Genomic DNA, 24,156 nt, shown 5'->3' on the forward strand with positions numbered 1-24,156 from the left:
ATTTTTCCTGTATATGTATAGGATTTTAAGAAAAAACACGCACACTTTCATTAATGATATTCCATTTGATACCTTTCAGGCCCTCCCTGTGATTCCCTCACTCACATTGAGTCATCGGGCGCCACGCCGCTGCTCGGATCGCACGAAGCCCTCGAGGACGAGGTCAAACGGCTCCGGGAGCGACTGCACACGGTGGAATCGGAAAACTTCTCCCTCAACGCCAAACTGGCCCAGCAGCAGTGGGAGGTCGAACATCGGCTGGCCGAAATCGAGATGCAAATCTGCGGCGCATCGTCAGCCTCCAGCCAATCCAGTCAAGAGAACGAAACCGAGGATCTGGAACGGAACCGAGAGAGCATCATATAACACGGAAGCGAGCTGCCTCAAAAAGTTGCCCTGGTGTATGTGCGGTGCATGACATAGAAGAGACGACGACGACAATTTTAGCGAGTTTCTAGTTAATTTTCTTCTTCCGGGAAAGATGGCGCTGGGATCCGATCGTGTCTTCCGAGAGGTGCGCCTGCAGTTATGGTTTGGAAAATTACCTACTCATACTGACTTTCCAGGAACTATTGGAATGTTCGTGAGATGAACGAATAACAACAATAGCAGACATCAAACAACTACGAGAACAGTTCGGACGGGTTCGAACTACAACATCATTACGGGTCATCTTTGACAAAGGCAGCTATTCAACGAAACTCGAAAACGGAAAAGCGTCCAGCGGATATCTGTACAAAAAGGAGGGGTTTTGGGCGGTGAGTGTCCGCCATTTTGTGCAAAGAAGCGTTGAGCTCCAATACTACAATAACCAATAGTTCGTTACAGTGTCACTGATTCGGGTCATTGATTACTAAACATGCTCTGTATGATAGTCGGATCTTTCCATAGGTGTTTGTAGCGATAATGAGAAAACCAGGAAAAAAACGTAGATACGAAACTGTTAAACAAATTAGCCAGCCAAATTCAAATGAGTAGAAAATTAATCCGTAATACGTGGGAGGAAACCAAAATCGTTGTTATCGATCGAAGTAGATTTTATATGTGATTGCAGATAAAATTGATAGAATTATACGAGAGGGATCTCTTAAAACTAGCATTAATTTAATGGCAAAATACGAAACAAGAAGACAAAAAATTGTTGAGAATGTCCCCGAAGTGACGGTACCGGGCAGTCGAAAGAGTTTAATTTCCTGTTACGAAAGCTCGAGATACTATATCTTAGTATATATTTTAAGCAAATTTGTTACGTATTTAAGAATGCGGTACCAGTCTCGATGATCGATCAGCTCGGGAATCATTCGCTCAACGGTTGAAATCGCCGCTCTTCCATCGTCAATCGATTACGATTCGGAGCGGTATTTGTGAATATTTCACTGTAATGATAAACATTAAAAATAATAACAGGTTTTAATTGCCAAAGCATAAAGAAGAATATCATACGCAAAGGAAAACGAAAAGCCATCGAAAATGAAAATCACCAATTAATTCGTTCCATTGATGCAACCATACATAAATGCCCTATTTTTTAAATAGTTCGATATCTATGAAAGTACTGTTATATGAGGAAGAAAAAATCACATTTTATTCATTTTACTATACTCTATAAATATAAACTCACTGCGAATATTGATCAAGAATTGTTCTATTATTCCTAATTACAAAAAAAAAACGAAAAATCACTAAATTAAAGTTGTTTGTTAAAGAAATGAAAATACTAATACTGAACGAAAAAAAAAACACACACACTAACACATACTCACTTTCAGCTAGCATTCGTAAGCCCTTCATTCGACTTTTATTCAGATAACAAATGAAAATCTACCATTATGTTGGTCATTTGAAAACCATTCCAACAACCAACAAAACAAAACAAAAACAACAACAGCGAAAAAGTATCAAACTGTGGCAATTTTTAAATTCATAAACCTATATGAAATCACCTGACCATCGAAAAAACCTCCAATGGAGGTCATTCGAATCGGGTGAAAAAAAAACAGCTCGAATTGCATTTCGACAAAATGCATTTTTCGACACAAAAAAAACTATTGTAAATAATAACCAAGTGATGATAGGAAAACAACAATTAATGACAGGTTAAACCTAAATTTTCTTTCTTAAGGGGGGGGGTAGGGTCTAACACTTTAAAAAAATCGATTTTTTTATTTTTTTATTTTCTTATTGTAAAACATTTCAAGAATGTTGTGTCAAATTTTCAAGTCAATTGAAGCAAAACTGTAGAAGTTATAGGCCTTTATCTCCTCCTATCTAATACTGCAAGAAAGCAAGAGCAGAAACTTCAAACGCGTTTTTCTCGAAAGCACATTTTTAAAGTCCGTGGACATCGTCATTTGAAAACTACTTATTCGATTCTTTTCAAATTTGGAACATATTTTCTACATATAAAATACCAGACCCCAACGTTTTTCTTTTTTGATTTTTTTACTTTGGGGAGATTTTAGAGGTGAAAAATGGCGGATTTTTTAGTGAAAAATCGTAGTTTTTACTTCAAACAGCCACAAAAATTTCATAAAAATATTTTTAAGTTAAATAAAAACGTTGGGGTCCAGAAAAACATCTATTAAAAATGTTTTGCTCTGATTTTTTGACTTCAGATGATTCTGTGCTGAGATACAGTGTCCACCGCAAATCCTGTTTTCTAAAAGGCATCCTCGAAAATGCTCCGTCACCGGTCCATTTTTCAATATTTTTCTACGAAAAAATTACTAAAAGTTCTTTTAACAATGCTTTGTATAATGCACAAAATTTGAATACATTTGTTTGAACGATAGCTCTAGAAAAAAATCGTGAAAATGGTGTTTTTTTATACCCGTTAGACCCTAGGGGAGATGAGGGCATAATGAGCACCCGAGGCATAATGAGAAGTCCATTTTTCTACATAAGTACGTATTTTCTTAAACAAATTTTCATGAGGACTTGTTTCGTACTACCTATAGTATTAATTTTTCACCGAAAAAGAAATATCCTTTTCATATTTACAGAAATATTGAATAATAACCAGCTAGGTTCTCAAGTGACGAAAATATTATAATTTTTGAGCACCACCAAATAAGCTTTTATGACCTTTAAATCATCTTGATCTGAAATGTATGCACTGCAACATGATCTACACATTGTTTCTAAATTTTCAGCATCATAAAATTTTTGATTTTTCACTTTAATCAATTTTAAAACGCGTTTTTACTTTAATTTGTTCACTAGAGGCGAACAGAGCACTTTCAATGAAGGCATATTGAGCATTTTCTGCCGGAGAATCTAGCAGCGAATTCAACTCGATGAAGTCAACTGAATAATAGAGCTACAGCTTAACTTGTATCGTCTGACGATTTGGCCTATTGGTTAGATGTCGGAGAGGTAATCAGTAGACTCGAGTTCGATTCCTGTCCGAGGGGATTTTTTTTTGCACATACCATTCATGATTGATTTTTTTTATTGTTACATTATACGGCTAATAGCATCAAAGCATCACCCTCAAACAAAACACCAGAAACATAATGTATGAACATGTGTTAATTCTTTGAATTCTACAAACAGACCTAGATTATTTTGTTTTTGCTTTGTTTGATGAATCTACGCCTCACCGTTTAGTGCAATCATGATCATAAATGATAAATGAAGAAAAAAAAAATCACCTCCACCAGGAATCGAACTCGAGCCTACTGATTATCTCTCCGACATCTAACCAATAGGCCAAATCGTCAGACGATACAAGTTGAGCTGTAGCTCTATTACTCAATTGCCTTCATCGAGTCGAATTCGCTGCTAGATTCCCCGGCAGAAAATGCTCATTATGCCTTCATTAATGGTGCTCATACTGCCTCGGGGGGTTTCTCATTATGCCTCTACAGTGACTGGTTTTCAGCTTTCGGCAAAATTTTTTAAAATGCATTTTTAAACGTTTTTATCTACTTTTTCAAGTTTCATTCAATTAGACAATAGACTATTTGAGTGTCGGAACACGAAACAATGATGTAATTCACATATTACAGCTGTTCTCTATGGTTAAATAAGCATTTTCCTTAAGGTGCCCATTATGCCCTCATCTCCCCTACCCCCCCCTTAAGTTGTTGTTTGAAAAGAGGAAAGCTTGTAAAGCTTTTTTTGTTTTCATTATTCATTAATATCTATATTATCGTTTTATGTTTATATTTTTCTTAGTTGCACAGGTGCTTATTCGATTGTAATTATAATGATTAGGAAACTATTGTTAAAAGTATGAAAGCAATGCTTTGATACGTACTTGTAAAAAAACAAAATCAACACCTCGTCGTCAACGGAGGTAGCCTGTATAAAGGTGCACAAATGAGATTCTAAATAGTTAGATGATGAGAGGGTAAATTCGTAAATCCATACAGAAAGGAGAATTTTTGCAAAAGTTGCTCAATGATATTCTCTACGGTTGTCATAATCTGTTCATTTTTTTTTTTCATTTCCGAAGAAAGTATCCAATGTTCATAAGATTTTTCCAAAAGGTTTTTTTTTTCTTTCGTGTAACTTCAACTACTCAAAATTCTATTGAAAACATTTCAATTTTGAGAATTTGTTCAATACACGAGGCACTCTTGCTTTCAATCAGTTAATTATTTTTCTTAGAAACTCACGTGTTCGATTTTCGTTAAAAATTAGTTTTATTTATATAATTTATGAAATGACATGAATGTTTTTTTTAAAGTTGAAGCTTATATGTACATACCTTAGACTGAGTCTATCTGGGGTAAGTTTTGAATTTCTCAAACCCTTTGGTCTAAAAAGCTTCATTTTGGTTTACAACTCATCCATGATTTCTTGCAGAGTTTTTAAATAACGTTTACATGAGTAAATTTTAACTTTAGAATTGTATGAGAAAATTGAATATTTTGTACTGAAAAATCAACATTATTCGATGCCGTAAAAAACTATTCCAGTATGACGGATTGACTTAATAATATAACCTACAAACTTTCTATTACTTTTATTATCCTACAGATACCTACACTGTTGTTGTAAAAATATTTTTCGGACAATCACCAATCTTTTTTTTTTTTGAATAAATATTTTTATTATTCAGTGACCAGTCTGGGCTAAACTGCTTAAAAATCCAAATCAAAGATCCACCTTTTAAATTTCGTTTTTATATGTTGGAATATGATTGTTTTGCATCATGCGTTTGATAATTTCAAAATTTCATTCATCTAAACATTCATTTTTAATGATTTCATTCAGGTAGTCAATTTTTTTGTGGTAATTTTTCCCCTAAATGTATGCAATTTAATAACAATAATATTAACGGTGCTTTTTCTTTAAAACATTTTTGACAGAAAAAATGTTAAATGTTATTCGAACAAAATGAAAAATTACTACAATTGGTGCTTTATGCATTATGAGTTTAATGCAACTTACACCTTTTTCTTTGTAGGGTGAAAATCACATGTTTTTGTAAATTTAAAAATGACTGGTGAAACCAATAACTTTTCTGACGACGTCAATTGATTTCCCATCAACCTTAAAACTTTTAATGTGCAAGTGGATGCATGATTACCTCTGGACATTAAGTTTTTAGAAGCCATTGAAGTTGAAAAGTGTTGTATGATGCCTCAGTTCACGGTAATCTTGAAATGTTCTTATTTAAAAGGACATCACTTTCGCCGAAAAGGCCGATAAATTGATTAACAAACATAACTTACTATGATTAAAATTATCACATGATTGTGGTGTTTGTATAAGGTAACGTTGTTTCAAAAAACCGTTTAATTTTGGCTTATGACCCAAGTAACCATAAGCATTACAGACTAGCTCCAATTCTGCTCTAACGTCAGCTAAAGAGCTTGATTCTGTGCATCATACTAGCTCTGTGAGCCATGTTTGGAAAAATTAACTGCTAATTCAGTGCAGAAACTGGTATAACACTATAAAAACACTATATTAGCATTGGTTGATGCTAAAGTGTCGGCGGGCAAAATGCGGGGAGAATGCAAATGGCGTTCAATTGAGGTATGATCATGCGGGAAAAATTGAATCTCGGATGATTCACTCACTTCGAAATTCTGCATTTCGTTTAGAAGTCTTTAAAAAATATTTAAAACTTTTCTTTTTGTTAATTGCAAAATGCTTTGAATTTTGAAATGAAAAATTACCCGCTAAGTACGCTCGATTTTCATTTCAACTCGACAGCCTATACTCCGCACGAATTAAGTCAAGGTTTGTGTACCAGTTTTTAAATAGCAGATGTTGCATTTGTAGGGGAGAGTGGGGATACTTGATCCCTTTTTCTTATTTTTACCATATCTTTTTGGAAACATTTAGCAACTCGCACTTTTTTACATTTTCTGACAGCGTGTAACTTCAAGTTTCTATGCTCCTAAAATTAGAACGATACTTGAACCCGTAGATGAACTAGAAGCATTATCGTAGGAGTAAAAAATGGCGATATTTTTGAAGTTAGGGGAGACTTGATCCTTTATTCAGGAAGCCCTAATGCATAAAAAAAATCAAACAAAACCTCAAGATAGAATATAAATTGACTATTTTGGTCATGTTTGTTCTCATTTCACAATCTATAATTGTCAGAAAAAAAAAATTCTATAGCTTATTCTCAACCCTTATGACATTGCATACTTATGGGCGCAATTTTTTATAAACAAAAGAAAATCAATTATGTTAGCCGTTTTCTTCAGATAATTGATGGATGAATATCAGCTTTTGGATAAATATTAGTAATCTCGGTATCAGAAATGACCACGATCCATTGAGAAGAAGAATATACCGGGATCATTTGTACCCATATATTAAGGATCAATTGTACCCAAAATCAACATTTTAGAAAACTTTTTCTGAAAAAAGTTGGGAGTTTTCCATCGCTTTGAAATTGTATTTTGAAGTTCATTTTACACTCGAAAGATTGATGTTTTTGAATAAATATTTTTCTTATAATATTTCCATGTTAGGAACATTTTAAATTGATGAAAAAAGATCATCAAGTCACATTTTGTGAAATTTTTCAAACAAAGTTCAATAACCCAAAAACTTATTTTGTTAAAATTTTTTGAGCTTCAACCATTGCTGTTTTGTTCCATTTGGCACATTTTTCTAGAACATTTGATCTTTGTACGACATTCCAGTTTGGAGATATAGCTAAGGAATCAAGTATCCTCATTCTCCCCTACTGCTTGCTAAGATCATGGGGATGACATCCCAATCTTTTGTCATTGAATTTTACAACGATCAAATAAACCTGACTGTTGACTGTCAAGGATCTGAATTAAATGTCAAATCCTAGAGAAGGATGTTTAATTGCTCACTAACACAACAATCATTCTGGTCCATCATTGGTTGCAATTTTGACTTTTTCAACTCTGTACTACTTCGATAGGAAAACACCATGCACGTCTATCTCGATGGATAGAAAAGAAGAAACATATTCTTGCTTGCTAGAGGAAAGAAGTAGCCATACCCCTGACTCACATTCATTTTGAGGACTGTATCCAAAATGCCCTAATTCTTTTAACCAGAATGATTTTTCATCAGAATGACAAATACAGAAATCCAACCCCGGTAAGGACAATTTCCCAGAATTTTTTTACCAGAATGTACCATTTACCAGAATTTTTTTCCCCAGAAGGGACTATTTCTCAGATTTTTTGTTCTATTTTTTTTTTCTAAATGAACAAAGATTTTCTTCAATGCGATCGTTTTGCCATTCTGAAATATTCATGTGCATCGTTTTTTACAAAAATCACTGGAAAACTGTTGCGGTAATGTTGTATTTTTCATTCATTGCGTTCGAAAGCCTACAATCTTTTCGGTGCATAGGGTACTTGTCCGAAAAACTGCCGGATATCAGTCATTTTTTATCAGTTCATAAGTTTTAGACCTGATGAAGGACACATAAAGTAATGTCCTACTTGCTTGGTCTGAATTAACATTCTAAAACAGATTATATTTATGTATAACTGAGCTTCTTGTATTCGGAACATTTTTTCATTCATCAAATCAATTAACATTATTTCAATATGCGTCCTTCCGACATGTTTAGACGGTTGAATTTCGATTTGACAGAACTGGAAAACAAGAAAAAAACTGGCACACACGATTTGTGAAGGAAACGTCATTTTGTTTTCTTCGCTGTGTACTGATTTTTGAAAAAATCACCCGGTATTTCTGCAGATAAATAAGTTTGGGAACAGCCTTTCATATTCCCGAGTTAAAATATACACCAATTAAGAAACATCCTCATTGACTTGATTATAGACTTGAAATTCGCTTCCAAAAATTTTTTCACTCAATAGAAAAACTCTAAACTATTATATCGATAAACAACCTACAATCTAGAAAATTGGCCCCTACGAATGGAAAACAACATACCAAGTTTGTAGAATTTAGACTTGCGATTGTCGAAATACAGCACATCAAATGTTGGCATTCTTTCGATTCAGCAACTTGCCGTTTCTTGCATTTTCTGACAGCGAGTTATTACAAGTTTATATGCTACAAGAGTAAGAACGATACATGAACTCGTAAATGAACTAGAAGCATTTTCTTGAGACTAAAAAAATGTGATATTTCTTAAGTTACAGGAGACTTGATCCTCTGCTTGTGGAGACTTGATCCTTAATTCAGGGTGCCCAGACCCTAGGCAAAAATCTAGTAAAATCCGAAGATAAATATGACTATTTTTCGCCAAAAAGTTCTCGTTTCACAGTTTTATGTATCATAAAAAGAGAATTCCTAAAGTCTGTCTACTGCTCTAAAGATATTGTATACTTTAAGGAGCAATTTTCTAGTTTATAGATAAATATAGTATTTTTAATCCTTTTTAACAGATAATTACTGGATTAACATAAGTTATTGCACAAATATTAGTAAGTTCATGATAACTAATGATCACGATCCATTCAGAAGAAAAATATATCTTTTTGGACTCTAGGGATCCATTATACAACATACATTTTGGAAAACTTCATTTCAATAAAAATTGAGAGTTTGTTGTTGCTTTGAAAACATGGCATTACGAATTTCATATTATTTTCTAACGATTTACATATTGGAACAAATATATTTATTTTTATTTTAAAATGTGAGAAACATTTTATAGTTATAGAAAAAGATCTTCAAATCACATTTTGTTTAATTTTTTAAATTAAGTTCAATAACTCGAAAAATAGAATTTTTAAAACTTGATAAGAGAACAGCATTGTTGTTTTTTTTCTATTTGGCATATTTTTCTAGAACATTTAATATGTGGAAGACATTCCGGATTCGAGATAAAGCGATGGAATCAAGTATCCCCAGGGATCAAGTATCCTCATTCTCCCTAAGGATGAAGCTTATACATTTTCAATATGACTTTTATTGGATTGGAACTTAAATTTGAAAACTTGAAAAGCAAAATAAGCTTTAACCGTAAAAGTTTTAGGAAGAAGCGTCGTTTCAATATTTACTATTTGGAGACGCAAAACAGGCGCATAACTTTCTATTCGGTTGGCGCATTACAAGCGCAGCAGTTCAATTGCAGGACTGAGGCACGAATAAAGTGGTAGATTTCCAAAGAAAACTTCCAATTTTAGAGAATCTGATATCAACCCTGGAAAACGTTTAACCGAACTTACGTTTAACCGATTACCGATTAACCGATGACCGAACTTATCCGATTTAAAAATTGTTCGATTAACAAGCCAGTACTGTTAATATATCACGTTGAAATTGCTCCAATCTTTTAGATAATTTATTAAGTTCTTCTCCATTGGATACTTTCTTCATTAAAAGTTATGTTTTAATTTATTTAATAAAAATCATTATTTCAAATATGCGGTATAGTTCAATGCTAGGAAATATATTTGCAAAGTTTGTGAAGTAATTGACAAACCAGAATAATTACAAGGCCTAAAAGTAAGTATAGATAAATAAATTAGTGAATAATAACAAAACCAAACAAATTATGATGACTCCACATTCAAACTTAGGATAATCTTAAAAGAAAAAACGTGGTAAAGAGAGTCACTAAGAATAAATAAACCGACAGTGAGATTAGATCAACCCTCCTTCTAGCGTTTTTTTTGTGAATAAGGAAAAAACAGTACAGTTCACAGCTGAAATTGTAGGACACAAACAACAATGTCGAAGTTTTTAAAAGGAATGGGACCAACTTAAACAAACAAATATAAACAGAGATGCTATCATTCGTTACGGCACATTCTCCTTAAGGTCGATACAAATCTAAAAAGAAATAAAAGCGCAACCCTGCCTTTCAGTTTTCTGCATTGCTGGCTGACTAAAGCTCAGAGTGTAGAAAGGGCCCAATCGAAAGCTTTTTCATCGAATTCTTCGCTATAAACAAAAGCTTTACGCAGTAAAGCTCGCTATACATAAACAATCTTATCGTTTTCTTTCGTTTTATCGTATTTCAAATGAAGCGCGAGGCATGCGCATTTGACGTTGAGCCTCGTGTTGTGATTCGTTACATTTAGCTACATCAAATCGTAATGATTCAAACATTGACATTGGTTCACAGATTTTAAAAGGTAGTCACGACACGATAATTAGTTTTAAAATTGTTATTTCAACTTTTCTGCGCTAACAGAATTTCTTTTAAACCACTGGAATATAACAGGTCACAAACATGATTTTCAAAACATAGGAATTCATCCTCAGCTGCCATAATCGAATGAAGTCAAAGATAACAGTGTTAATTCCAATAACAGAAATAGAAAAAAATAAGAAACCAAGAAAAAAAGCCAAACCGGAAATCCGAACAAAACGTGTAGAAACCAAACACTGTTAGGGAACAGATCAACGCAAATAAAAGTATGAAAACTTATATTGGCAGAAGAAATTCAGCGCGAGCCAGATAACAGTATTGATAGAGCCGAAAACAGGTCACAGACGATAAAAAGCTGAGAAAGAGCAAAACAAAAAATAATGAAAACATGGGTAAAACTGGTAATTATTTGATGGTAGGTGAGAAAAGTCACATATAGCATTTAAATAGACGATTTGAAAGCATATATTCGAGAGAAAGTGTGTACAGTTTTCTAGCGAGGATAGGAAGTTTGATAAGAAAAACAATCAATATAATTGGTTGAAGTCGTTTAGCGCATTGCAAATTGAAAATTGCAAAACAAAAATGAAAGTACCGGTGCACTAAAACACAAGGCGATGTATAAACTTTTGACTTTGGTGGAGGATTGTAAACCAATAAAAGCTTTTTGATAGATTTAATAATGTTTCTGATTGAAACACTTTAGTCAGCCTACATCAAGGCTTTTTTTTTTAAATCTCAGTAAAACAAATATGAGTTACTGTTCGGCTGACGAAAAAGCCAAAAGTACAAATGCTTCACAATGGTCAAAACTCAAAACTAGCTCTTGATCCGCCTTCAGATGGCTAAAAAGTTTATCAATCACGGATTCAACCCCCATTCGTCCCAGAAATTTTAACCGGTGCAGTTCCTGGAGTGTTAATTTGACACTCCTGACTATATATCGGTATGACAACACTAGAATCAGTTTGAAATTATTTTTCCGGTCAATATAAATTTATTACGAAAATCTTCAGTGAATATTTTCAAAATCGAGTGCGAAGTTCAATTTAAGTGCAAGAAAATCTGAGAAATTGCAAATTGACAAAAAGTTTGCTAAAATGTGTCAAAATACTTCAACTTTCCAATCCTCTTCAAAGTTTATCTGGTGTGACTTAAAAAATTGTAACGGTTCATTGAATGAAAAGTACGGTTTATACACTTTTTTTTACAAGATCTCAAATTCAATTTAAAAAATATATTTGAGTGTAATTTATTGCAATCTAATCCCAGCTTTCTTGATAATCTACAGCTGATCTACAGTCGTTTTTCAAGAGCATATTTTTTCGGATTTATTTTTCTTAGACTTCGCATAACGGAAAACTGAAGAGTTGTAAGAGGGTTATGTCTGAAAAACATATTTCAGCTACATCACGTGGTTTTCAAAACTATAAATTTTGTAAAAATCGGTTGAGAACCAAAAAAGATATTGCGGTTATCAGCAAGGCGAGGAGTGTCAAATTGACACTCAATGTCTGATTGGGGAGTTTTTTCCTGGGCTTACAGGGTGCGTTCATAAAAAGTAATGATGCAAAATTAAAAATTTTAAGAGTTTATTAAGGGTTGCCGAAGATTTTTTATATTTTAATGCACCCAAATCAAGTTACAAGCTGCCATACTTCCAATAGTGACAAATTGACAATTAAGCTATTCTTCGTGTTTCAGTCAGTAAATATTCTGGTTGATCTTCTTGGATCTGTTTCTAATACGTTATTTTATATTCTAGTTGTTTGGTTCAAACAATATAATTCATGTCACTTTGGCGAAACATAAAATTATCGAGATTGTATATTTTTTATGTCTGCAAAGATTGTTCATATTAGGGTGGGCTGAATTGAACTTTTTTCGAATTTCAAAACGATCCTCGTTTTTCGGTAAAAAATAAACGACAGAGTTTATGCAGATTTTTAAAATAAGATTAAAGTAAAGAGATAAAGGTTTTGATTTGAAGTTTTTTTTATGGAAAAACGCGAAAATTTGTTCGAAGAATGTATTTTTTTGTATTGAAAATTTTGTTCAAACTCAATGCAAATGACATTCCAATTTGTATGGAGCATACTGCAAAATTCTCTGGGCACAACTTTGCCGAAGACTCCAAAGCGGTAAAAGTAGGAAGAAAATATTTATTGTACGTTATAGCATTCCAGAGATTTTTTTTAATGAAAAGAATACAGCAAAACTGCCAGATTTTCCATCTTATTTTAAAAAATATCATTTCAATTATGAACATATTGTTTCTGGAATTCTGAAATGTTCTGATGAAATGTAATAAATCAAATTCTCTACCATTTACTAGAAAAAAATTAGAGTTACCAATATGAAGAGTCACCAAATGCAATGATTTTGCAAAAATTAAACTTAAATCAGGTTGAATGGCATTTTTACTTCACATTTTAACTGTCCACCCTGACTGACAGCTCAAATAAATCCATGTTTTTTTTAAAAAAAAAACAAACTTTGTCTGAGGCCTCCGACTCCATCTTAAACATGCGCTCGATTCCTTAGCTCTGAAATGGGCAGTTTGATACTTCCATTTTTCTGACGTTTTTTTTTCCAAAAATGGAAACTTATCAGGCTACAGGCGTTTTAAAAATCGAAAAAAGTTTTAATATAACCCACCATATAGTGCATATGCTTGTGTGGTACATACCAGTTAAGAGGAAGGAAGAATAAGATCAATGAATTAGAAATCCGACCAAAATGCTACAAGTTTCGGCTTATATCCGTTGAATCATTCGGTATTTTAAGTTAAATTTGGTATGTATTTAGCCTAATAGTTCAAGTTTTTTCTTGGATAACTTAAAATACATCAATTAAACTATGTATTGGAATAAATTTAGAGAAAACGTTCGAAATCACTAATCAAATTCCTCCAAAAACGTGGTTTTCACGATACACTTGGAAGGAGTTTCTCTATCACGGACATCTCGTTGGTTGAACATGCAAGGTGCGACCAAGAAAGGGATTCTTGTAACAGTTGAACAAATTTATAAAAGTGAACTGTGACTATTAGTGACAAGCCGTGTTTCAGCAAGATGGCCAACAAACAGGGTTCCAGCAAGGCGGCTGACAGAAAGCCGGGTTTTAGCCATTCGGGTCCAAACCGGCCGGGTTCCAGCCATCCGGGGTCCAGCCAGCCGATGTAATCGATGGCATCCCGCAAGTTGTTCGAGAGGGTGCTTTTTGGGGAAACCGACGATATGGATACCCGATCAGGAGAGCGTATCAAAATAATAACTCAAACGTATCTCACCAAGATATTAACATATGATTTAGTTATAATTAAGTACTGCAAATTTTCGATTTTAAGTTTCTCCAATTTGAATTATATCTTATTCTGATTGACAAACTTGAATGGGGTTGCCCGATCAGGAGAGCATATCAAAATAATAACTCAAACGTATCTCACCAAGATATTTACATCTGATTCAGTTATAATTAAGTACTCCAAATTTTCGATTTTAAGTTTCTCCAATCTTAATTATATCTTATTCTGATTGACAAACTTGAATGGGGTTACCCGATCAGGAGGGAAAAACAAAATTATATCAAAATGAGATATTTTGATACTAATTTTTTTTCTATCTAAATGAGCTATAATTCAGTACTCGTAGGATGTTAAAATATCTCAAATTATATCAAAAAATCTATGCAATCATAGCTAAATTATATCTATTTTAGATATGCTCCTTTCAAGATTATATCTCATTCAGATAGCATAGTTTGATATTGGGCAGAACAAAACCTGTCAAAATTATAACTTATAAAGATATGAGTGCTTCGAGAAAAATTTCTAATGGAATGTCAATAAACCACATAATATGCTAAAACCATGCTCTATTTTTGGTTTCCCAAATCTTGGATCAAATTTTATGGATCTGTTGAGCGAAACTCATTGATGTGGGGTTTGGGCCGTTGACTTCGATGTCCGTGTTTCAGAAAAAGTTGCACGTATATCAAAATAAGATATAATCATTTCATTTTAGGACAATCCGAAAAAATCTTTATCATTGATAATGAACTCAACCCCATTCAAGTCTGTCAATGAGAATAAGATATAATTCAGATTGGAGAAACTTAAAATCGAAAATTTGGAGTAATTAATTATAACTGAATCAGATATAAATATCTTGGTGAGATACGTTTGAGTTATTATTTTGATATGCTCTCCTGATCGGGATATTCAATGATCAAGTTTTTTTTTTTCGGATTGTCCTAAAATAAAATGATTATATCTTATTTTGATATACGTACAACTTTTTCTGAAACACGGACATCGAAGTCAACGGCTCAAACCTTACATTAACGAGTTTCTCTCAACAGATTCATAAAATTGAATCAAAATTTTGGGAAACCATAAATGGGGCATGGTTTTATCAAATAATGTGGTTTATTGACCTTCCACTAGAAAATTTTCTCGAAGCACTCATATCTTGATAAGTTATAATTTTGATATAATTTGTTCTGTCCAATATCAAACTATGCTATCTAAACCAGATATAATCTTGATAGTAGCATATCAAAAACTGATAGAATTTAGCTATGATTGTATAGATTTTTTGATATAATTTGAGATATTTTAACATCCTACGAGTACTGAATTATAACTCATTTAGATAATAAAAAATAAGTATCAAAATATCTCATTTTGATATAATTTTGTTTTTCCCTCCTGATCGGGTATTGAAGACGGCTCTGGTTACAACATTGGCGTAGCCGGTGGTAAAGACAATGCTCCTGTAAGGTTAAGTATTCTATGACAATGCAAAGAAGAAACGATTGAGAATTCATAAAAAAAGAAAGAGAGGTAAAAAAAATAATACAAAAGAAAAGTGAAAACTGCATTGCTTGAATGGTATGAAAAAATAGACTCATTAAAAGTACTAGTGAAAAAAAATGTGATAAATAAACCAAAATATTTTATAACTCAGTACGTAAATGGAATGTAAGTATGGTAAAAAAAAACAAAAGAAAAGAAGGTTTATTAAGTTCTCATTGCCTTGTACATCAGTTCTTAAGCAGACAATAAACAAACAAAAATATCGTTTCCAGTTAACCTAAATGGAAAAGTTCAGTGTCCAAAGAACTTCAAAGGATTTGTGATGAAAATAAAAAATGCGGATTGAGCTTGAGAAGGCATAGAAATCAAATCAAGAGCGACTTCAAGTCACCGGAAAATTTCAACTAGTTCCGAAGAATCACGGGTTTCATCAACTATAAATAAATTTTCCTTTGCGTCTCCAAATATTCCGGAGTGCAAAGTTTCAATGGATGATGAGGGCATCAACATACACGATTTCTTAAGGTGGTCCAAACTTCTTGAGGATTCTCTTGGTCCATCGGGAGTTATGGATGAGGTTACAAAATTTACGATTTTACGAATTAAAGCCGGGAATCGTTTATTAGAAATATTAAGCAACACAAAATGTAGTCCAAACTCTCCAGACAAAGTGATGTGTCCTTTTTCAAATGTTATGGATAGGCTGAACACATATTTTTCAACTAGTTCTGACAAAGCACTTCTTTGTAAGAAGTTATCTTTAATTACGCATCAACCGGATGAAACTGATGTGAAATATGTTATGAGAATTGCGGCAGCAACTCATCTCTGCGAATTTGAAGAATAAAAGGAGTTCGATGAAATATACGAGGTCATTGCCCGACACGCTATTCGAAAGGGAGTGCGCTCAACTGCTCTCTAATTGCAGTTCCACAAGAGTTCGTTTCAGGAACTTATTAGCAAAATACGACAGTTAGAGATGATAAGACTGAACGAGGAGCATGTTGGACGGAAACATAAGCAAACAGCGACATTGACCCAAGTACAAGCACCATCAGAAATAGATGTTTGTGCTTCCACTAAAGTGTCTCGTCCATACAAAAGTTCAAACGGAATTCGCTCGGGTCGAGCTCAATTCGGTAATCCTTATAGAGGAGCTTTTCAACAGAATCTTCGATCATCCGGGAATGTGTATAAACAAGGCACACAATTTCGTCTACAATATACTTCGATGGAATTTTTATGAAGGTTGCTTTCGCTGTGGGAGTGTTTACCACCGAGCTCAAACTTGCCCAGCTCGGAACGAAATTTGCTCTGAAGTAAGCAACTAGCTATTGAACCTCCACCTGTAAAAAAAATGCTCCAATGTTGAGAAAAAGGAAGACATCTAAAAGATTACCGATATAGTAATCCTGATGCTGAAATAAAATTCAAAATTGATTTTCTTTGTATTAATAATTAACGAAAAACTTTGGCACAAACTCATTTGTTATTGCTAAACACGTATTCCGCCTTTTGAAATACACTTCTTAATATCTTTATAGGAAAAACGCCTTCAAGTAGGCAACAAATTCCATTTATTGCAAGACATCGCAGTAAATAAGGCGGCAGATGATTTCTACGAATCAAATCTAGGTGCAATCTTGATGGTGGTTTTAACATGAAAAAGGACGGAATTTAATATAACTATACATGTTTATCGTAATTTAGAAGCATCAATAAAAAGAAAGATATTTAGCTTTGATATTCTTTTTTGCTCAATATTTAACAGCATTCTAAATTTGAGGGTAAAACACGTGGCCTGGCTTGCATCCTGTCCAAATATTGATTTGATTGTTTTAGGTTAAAATTTTTGAAAATTAAATGAAATGTTAGAAAATATTTATAGTCATGCGAAGGGGTGATTGGAAAAAAGAAAAGCTGAAATTTCATTAGTCTGCGCTCTCTGGTTCGCAAATAAAACCTAAAGTGTTAATGATTAAAAATTACAAGTTTCACGCAGATTCGAATTATTCTTCAGTTTGTGGGAATTTAAGTCGTTTTAATAAAATTTTCAACTATGAAATGATAGAGAAGCTTAGTTGCCGTAACTAGAATGAAGAAAAACATCATTCGTAGCCATAAGTCGGCGTATTTTTGGAAAATAATGGCATGGGCCATCTTACTCCGCTGATGCGCCTTGTACAGTTTTCCCCTACGAAAAAATTTACACAGTCCCATCATTGATCTGAAGTAGGTTTTGTGAAGGCTACCATTTAAGTCATATTCATACAACTAAGTTTAAAAAAAGCCTGAATTTCCTTCTATTCTGCTCAAGTGGCTTTTAATTCAGCTTCCAAAAGTCGTAGAATGAACAGAAAAATTCTCTCTTAATTTCAATTTTAACCCTAGGCGTCAGTTCATATCACCTTCTCTTACTTATTTACTATGTTCAGTACATGGTGCCGCCATGATGACACGTGCCGGCTTTCCAACTCGCCAAATTGCTTCGTTGAATTTGCTGTTCGATTACTTCTTTCTTACATTATACATATAACGCATAGGAATGGAACCCCGAGAATTCAAATTACTTATTGAAAAACATATTGTCAGCCTTAGGGGTCGAACCCCGACCTTCGCGGTGACAATCGACACAAGGCAACAACTAGATGTTGTTCTAGCTGCAACTAAAACTCGAAGTGACTATATGATTTTGTAGCATACCTGCAGGCGCATTCGCCCAATCAGACAGCAAGGAAGAAATCTCCTCAATGCACTTTTTGTAATTTAGTAAATCCCGTTTTGAAAACTTTTATGCCCTTTTTTTTTATTTTAAGTCGCCAAAAACGTAGGGTCAAGTGGGGTAATTATGAACACGGGGTAATTCCGAACAAGTGCCATACGCGCTGCTGTGGGGGATGAATTAAAACAAAAAGTTCCAAAAGTGGTAGTTTAACATAAAATTGATAGTTATAAGCTGTTTCCGATCTATTTTCAAATCCTTATGATATCATTTCAGAGGTTTTAAAAAACCATTACCTCGAGAAACGGAAATCGTTTTCGACAATGTTCAATGTTTTGAATATCTGATCTTGGGATATCCAGCTGGAATGTTGTTATCACCTGTTTTACATCCAGTTTATGATGCTTTATCTTGATTTTGAAAATTTTTTGAAAAATTTTATTCGCACTGGTGCACAGATGAGTGTTCATATTTACCCCATAGTTTTCGTCCTATGGGGTAATTATGAACACACATTTCCTGACATTTCTTTGGCTTTTTGATGGTCAAATGTTTTATTCATCAACTTAGGGGGCCATTCATTTGTTACCCAAGCATTTCCAGACCCCCTCCCCCACCTCCCCTTGTAAGAAATATCTCACAAAAATACTCCCCCCCCCCTTCTGTAAGATCTTAACACAGGACCGTGAAGAAATCTTAGTCAAGAAAAATCAACACTCGGCATTCTATATCCCAAGAACTTACTGGACCAAATTTCATAAATTTCTTAATTAAATTAAGTCAGCAATGTGTTAAGTTTTGAATTTTTGAGAAATTGATTTTTTTTTCTTCCAAAAACGAGATTCGGATTTAGAAAAAAAAAGAAGCTATGCCAGACTTTTTCAGTCTTTGAAAAAATGTTTTGCACACAATTTTATCAAAACTTAATAAAACTTAAGTTTATAAAACAGAAATTTTGAAAAAAAAAACTAAATCAGCATCTAAACGAGTCTTAATTTTGTTTAAAAAAATAGTGGTAAGAACTTGCTGTTTTGTTGATAGAAAAAAATGCAGTCAAATGTTTTCTCAGGTTTAGTGAGTGGTGCGTACGGATAGTAATACCGAAACCGAAAACCTGTATCCCAGGAATAGTTTTCTAACACCGAATAAAGGTTTAAAGTCCTACCAAAACCAGTTTTATTGTATTGATAAATAACAAGGTTATAAACTAGACTTGGAGAAATTTTTTATTATACTAAAAATAAAATTCACCATTTTTTAACAAAAGGTTTGCTGCTCGAGCTTTTATATATTACCGCGTGAAATTTAACATTATTATGGACCTTAAATCTCTGTGGTCAACAGTAAAATATATGAAAAACCACGATAAATTTAATAGATGAATAAGTCCACAAAACAAAGATCAAAAAGATAAATTTTCTTGTATGTTTGGACAACGTGCTGCTATTGAGAGCATTAGAATTACAGCAAAGAATAATTGTTTATGAGTTACATTCGGATAACAAAGATCCAAAATCTATTTTCTTGCAGTCTTATTTTTATACTTAGTTACTTTTTAGTTTTTTCAATCTTTATTTGTTCGAAAACATTTTTCTAAAATTTAGAACAAAATGAAAATCTTTTGTTTGAAGATTTTCTCATTCAGTTTGGAGATGAAAACTTCTGTAGTAATAATTTTGTTTTGAGAAAATAGAGCTACTAATGTGATATTTCGTACAGGTGATAAAAAAATTAATTAGTGTAAATATTTTTAAAAACAGATCATATAGAATTGACAAGCCTTGCAAAATATGACTGTTCACTGATCCAAGAAGATTTTGATGGGTGTTTTTGTGAAACAACCATCTTTCAAAAAAATTAGAATTTTCTGTATATGTATAGGCTTTAATTTCATGATATCTCGCACGTACGTGAAAAGCAGCACCTTCGACATTTAGGTGAAAACTTGATGTTTGCTGCGTAGGACATTTAAAACGGATGTAAAAACTATCGAGTAGCCTAACTCGCCAAAAATTTCACACGTATGGAGAGGTCAAATCAAATAAAAATGATCTGCAACGACATAAAGATATGAAAGAAAAAGAAACCAACCAAAACGTAAAAGATGCAACAAAAAATTTAACTACCGAAACAAAAGATAGAAAAAATCAATACAAAAGAACACTAAATAGCTATTTTTGCGTTGTTTTACCTCCAAATTTTGATTGCATTTCTTTAACTTATAAGTTTTATACATGAATTGAATTGAGTTTTTATAAAACAATCCATTTTCTTATTACTGCTAATTATTTTCATTATTTGGTGTTGAATTGAGATTTTCTGATACCATATAAATCATATTGGACAAGTCTCGGGGTAAATATGAACAGCGTTCGGGGTAATTATGAACAGGTTTTGGGGTAATTATGAACATAATTTTTTAAGTAAAAAATCACCATACACTGCTTACTATGTGTAAATGTAACGTATAAATACTGTTACTTCTCAAAAATTTTATACCAAGTCCGTAATCCGTGTTCATAATTACCCCCTAGACAGGGGGGTAAATATGAACAGACGGGGTAATTATGAACAGACGTCTCAAGGACGTGGGTTGCGACCAAGAAAAAAAAGTTGCTCTACAGATTGATGAAGAGCACGGAAACATTCAATATTGGCAGGTTTTCAGAATTTATGATAAGAAATAAACATATGGTGGCTGTGAGTGTGCCAAATGAAGAAATTTTGTTCATAATTACCCCACCTAGCCCTACATATAAATAACATTTGCAACTTTCAAGTTCATCAACTAGAACATAAATTCACTTAAGAAGGAAATTCGGCAGTTGTTCCTATTTTTCAGCCAATATTGACTTCCAATGCCTTGATTCTAGTTATATGTGTTTTTTGATTGTTTGGGTTGAGATACTTGAAATGGTTTCTGAATGATTTCTCATATTTAAAAAAAAGGGTGATCAAATTGATCGTGAATTGACAACGGTTATTGCATTTCAATAACAAAATGAACCAATTCGATAGTGAATTCAAAAAATTTGAATAAAAAATCTTGTGTTAGTCCCGAATTTTAATGTATCTAGCTTTTTTTTATCAATAACAAAACTGGATATTTCGGTTTTGTTTAAGGATAATTTCAACGTATAGCAACGAATAATCGTTGTCGTTGATCATAGTTTAGAAACTATTCCCAAATCTCATGTCAGTCTTGAGTTGTCAGAGAATTCATACTTAAATAGATTATATTTGAAAATGTTTGAGCCTAAAATATTAAATCACTTTAGGCGTTGTTATGCTGTTTTTCATTGACGTTGGTGTGAATGTCGCCTACGACTATGTATTCATCTGATTTGTTTGTAAATAATGCACATTTTATTCGTTTCATTCTGAAGATTTGAAAGTTCCAAATTGGAACTGGGTTTTATTCATGATATTCTAAGAATTGGGATACATACAAAATTTTAAAAGTTTCCTGGGTTTGCCTGGGATTGAATACTTCCGAAATTATCAAAGTTCTAAAAAGGTGGAGTCGAGTTAATGAAGCAATATTTGTGGTCGTTATTTTTCTGGTGACTGGTCTTTTTCGAGAATAGATGAATTCTTGAAAAAAAAATAATCAAACTCGTTTGCATGAGTAAGTAAGCACTTTAGAGCACCTTAACCAATCCAAAAGACTACCCTTACCATCAAAGTCGAAAGTTCATTTTCGCTACGTGTTTTAAGGTGCAATTTGGAATATGATGATGTTGTCAGTAATTCGACATACATAAAATAAAAAAATAACTAAAGAAACGAACACAACACACGTAAGCTCTCGCGATAAACTAACAAACGTCTTCAAATCGCATAACGTTCAAGTGGTTTAGTAAAACTAACTTCGTGTGAGAAATAGGGAAAAATCCATCGCAGATACAAAAATTAAAGATGTACTAAACTGAAAGTGAGATTAGAGTTTTACCACTAGAAGACATATACCGGTAAAGCAAAACGCAAACGAAAGTTGAATTCACGTCTAACGAAATAATCCGAAGAAAAAAAAACAAGACCCAATTATTTCAACTAGAAGAGTTTTAACTTATTTTTTATTGAATGAAAAAAAAAATACACAAAGACATACTGCCAAATTTTTAGATACAAGTTTAACAGGTAAACAAGCATGTGGAACAAGGATTGAAACAACTCAGAAACAAATACACAAAAAAAAAACAAAAAAAGCATAAAGATAAAACGTGCCACCGGAAGCTGGAACTCAATGGAGCCGGAAAAGGCAAATGCGACAGGGGAGAAAGTTTTGTAAAAATTTGCACGAAATACAAATCTTCATCGGGTTGACAAGAAAAAAAAAGTCGTGCAAGAAGCTGCCAACACTAATTTCGAATTTCAAACTCATATCGGAAGGCGAGATGCGATGGCATTTTTAATTTGTGATAACTATCTGTAAATAATGAATGAAAGCAAAAAAAAAACCTTGTAATTGTCTGTACAGAAGCGAAATGCCAAAATGATTTAAGTAAGTAAAAAGAACAAACGTGTCAAGTTTATTAAATTTATTAAACATTTATTAAATTTATGCCGTTGGTGTTGAGTTTTTTTTCCTTCCTCTCCGAAAACGAGTCCGAAGCCATGGCCCTGAAAGTCATCCCTGAGCTGCAGCACCAGCAACTGGATCGATAATTTGCATCGAGCACCATTAATATGTCAAGAGTGTGACATTGAATTTTTAAAATTCATCACAAGTTATTTTTCTGTTCGTTTTTTTTTCATCCGAAAATCTTCAACTAATTCAACGAGAACGCATTCTTACCGAATGGTCAAGCACAAAGCATCGCCATTATGCAAATTCATTCACAGGTGAGAAAAGAAATAGTTTACAGCCGGCTTGCGTCACACCCTTAATCATATCCAAAGCGCAAAGGTGCCTTATGAGAAATGTGCGGTCAGTCGAGAGCAGCAACTAAATAAACCGCTAAAGGCCTAAACTCGATTGACTGGTAGTTCTACGCATGGTTCGAAGGGGTGGAAGGGCTCAAAAGAGTCTCCGAATGGGGTTGGTGGGTGGTTGAGAAATATCTACTCAAAGTCAAAGTCTGAACGATCTGTCAAACGGCCACAGTCGTTTCTTCATCAGGTAGCTGCGTGATGCGTGAATTGGATTGAAGCCTTTTCTCAAAACCGGTAGCCGTCAAACAATCAGAGCCATCTCTCATACCTCGATTCGATTGATGTGTCAGGCTGATGAGAGATCAAGTTCGGCTGCATTCCGTTTGGGGCAAGTGCGAGGGAACCTGGGTGCTGCTCCATTTGACATCTGTCTAGAGCCGTTTGATACAGTACGATGTAAAAAAGATGAATTTTGAAAATCGGTCTATAAAAAATAAATATCCTACAGTTAAAATCAAACAGTTTTAAAACTTGTATAGGTGAGGGCAAAAAAAAAATTCTACTTGCTGTGAAATTCTGATGATCGTTTTTGATTTAAAATTACACGAATTTTTATTTGCTGTGCATGGAAATTTGACTTTTGAACTTCTTTCATTCAAAGTGCAATATCACACATACGTCAAATTACTTTTCCGAAAGTTCACTGAGAGATCTTTGAAAAATTCAAACCATACAACAAAGGCCGTGCGAACGGGGGGGGGGGGGGTTTGGAGGTTTAAACCCCCCCCCCCCCCGCTTGGAGAATTTTTCCAAGTAAAATTTTTAGTACGAGAAATGAGTTTTCCTTTGAATCACTAGATCACAATTCAGTTATGCTTTTGTTTTGAAACTCAAATCTTGACACACAAAAACCCCACCTCGTGTTTGAAATGGGGTTTTACTAAAAAGTTCGAAGTTTGAAACCAGCCATTCGAACTTCGTTGTAATAAAGCGGAAATTGTATCACCGTTGAGCCGTTGTATCTTTTTCGAGAAATTTATGATATTTCTGCTTATGTTCTTTATTTCTTTGATATCTCATGTTTCTCTTATACTTCCCATCAACTTTGAAAATGTATTCCAAATTCATTCATCAAATACTCATTTCACACAACACAAGTTGGTTACCATGTTACAGGTGTTGAATACTCACAATAGTCAACAGACT

General features: G+C 33.5%; 1 protein-coding gene across 2 annotated transcripts in view; it reads left to right on the forward strand.

The window, feature by feature from the left end:
• LOC129754733 (cyclic nucleotide-gated cation channel alpha-3) overlaps positions 1–22,639 on the forward strand; it is a 708,907-nt gene extending 686,268 nt beyond the window's left edge. For both annotated transcript variants that reach the window (XM_055750948.1, XM_055750949.1), the window contains one exon: positions 80–22,639. In XM_055750948.1, the coding sequence (XP_055606923.1) occupies positions 80–366 (287 nt within the window). In that variant the 3' untranslated portion in view covers positions 367–22,639. The remainder of the gene's footprint in view (positions 1–79) is intronic.
• The last annotated feature ends 1,517 nt before the right edge of the window (positions 22,640–24,156 follow it).

This window comes from Uranotaenia lowii, chromosome 3, assembly GCF_029784155.1.
Source record: "Uranotaenia lowii strain MFRU-FL chromosome 3, ASM2978415v1, whole genome shotgun sequence".
Taxonomy (NCBI): Eukaryota; Metazoa; Arthropoda; class Insecta; order Diptera; family Culicidae; genus Uranotaenia; species Uranotaenia lowii.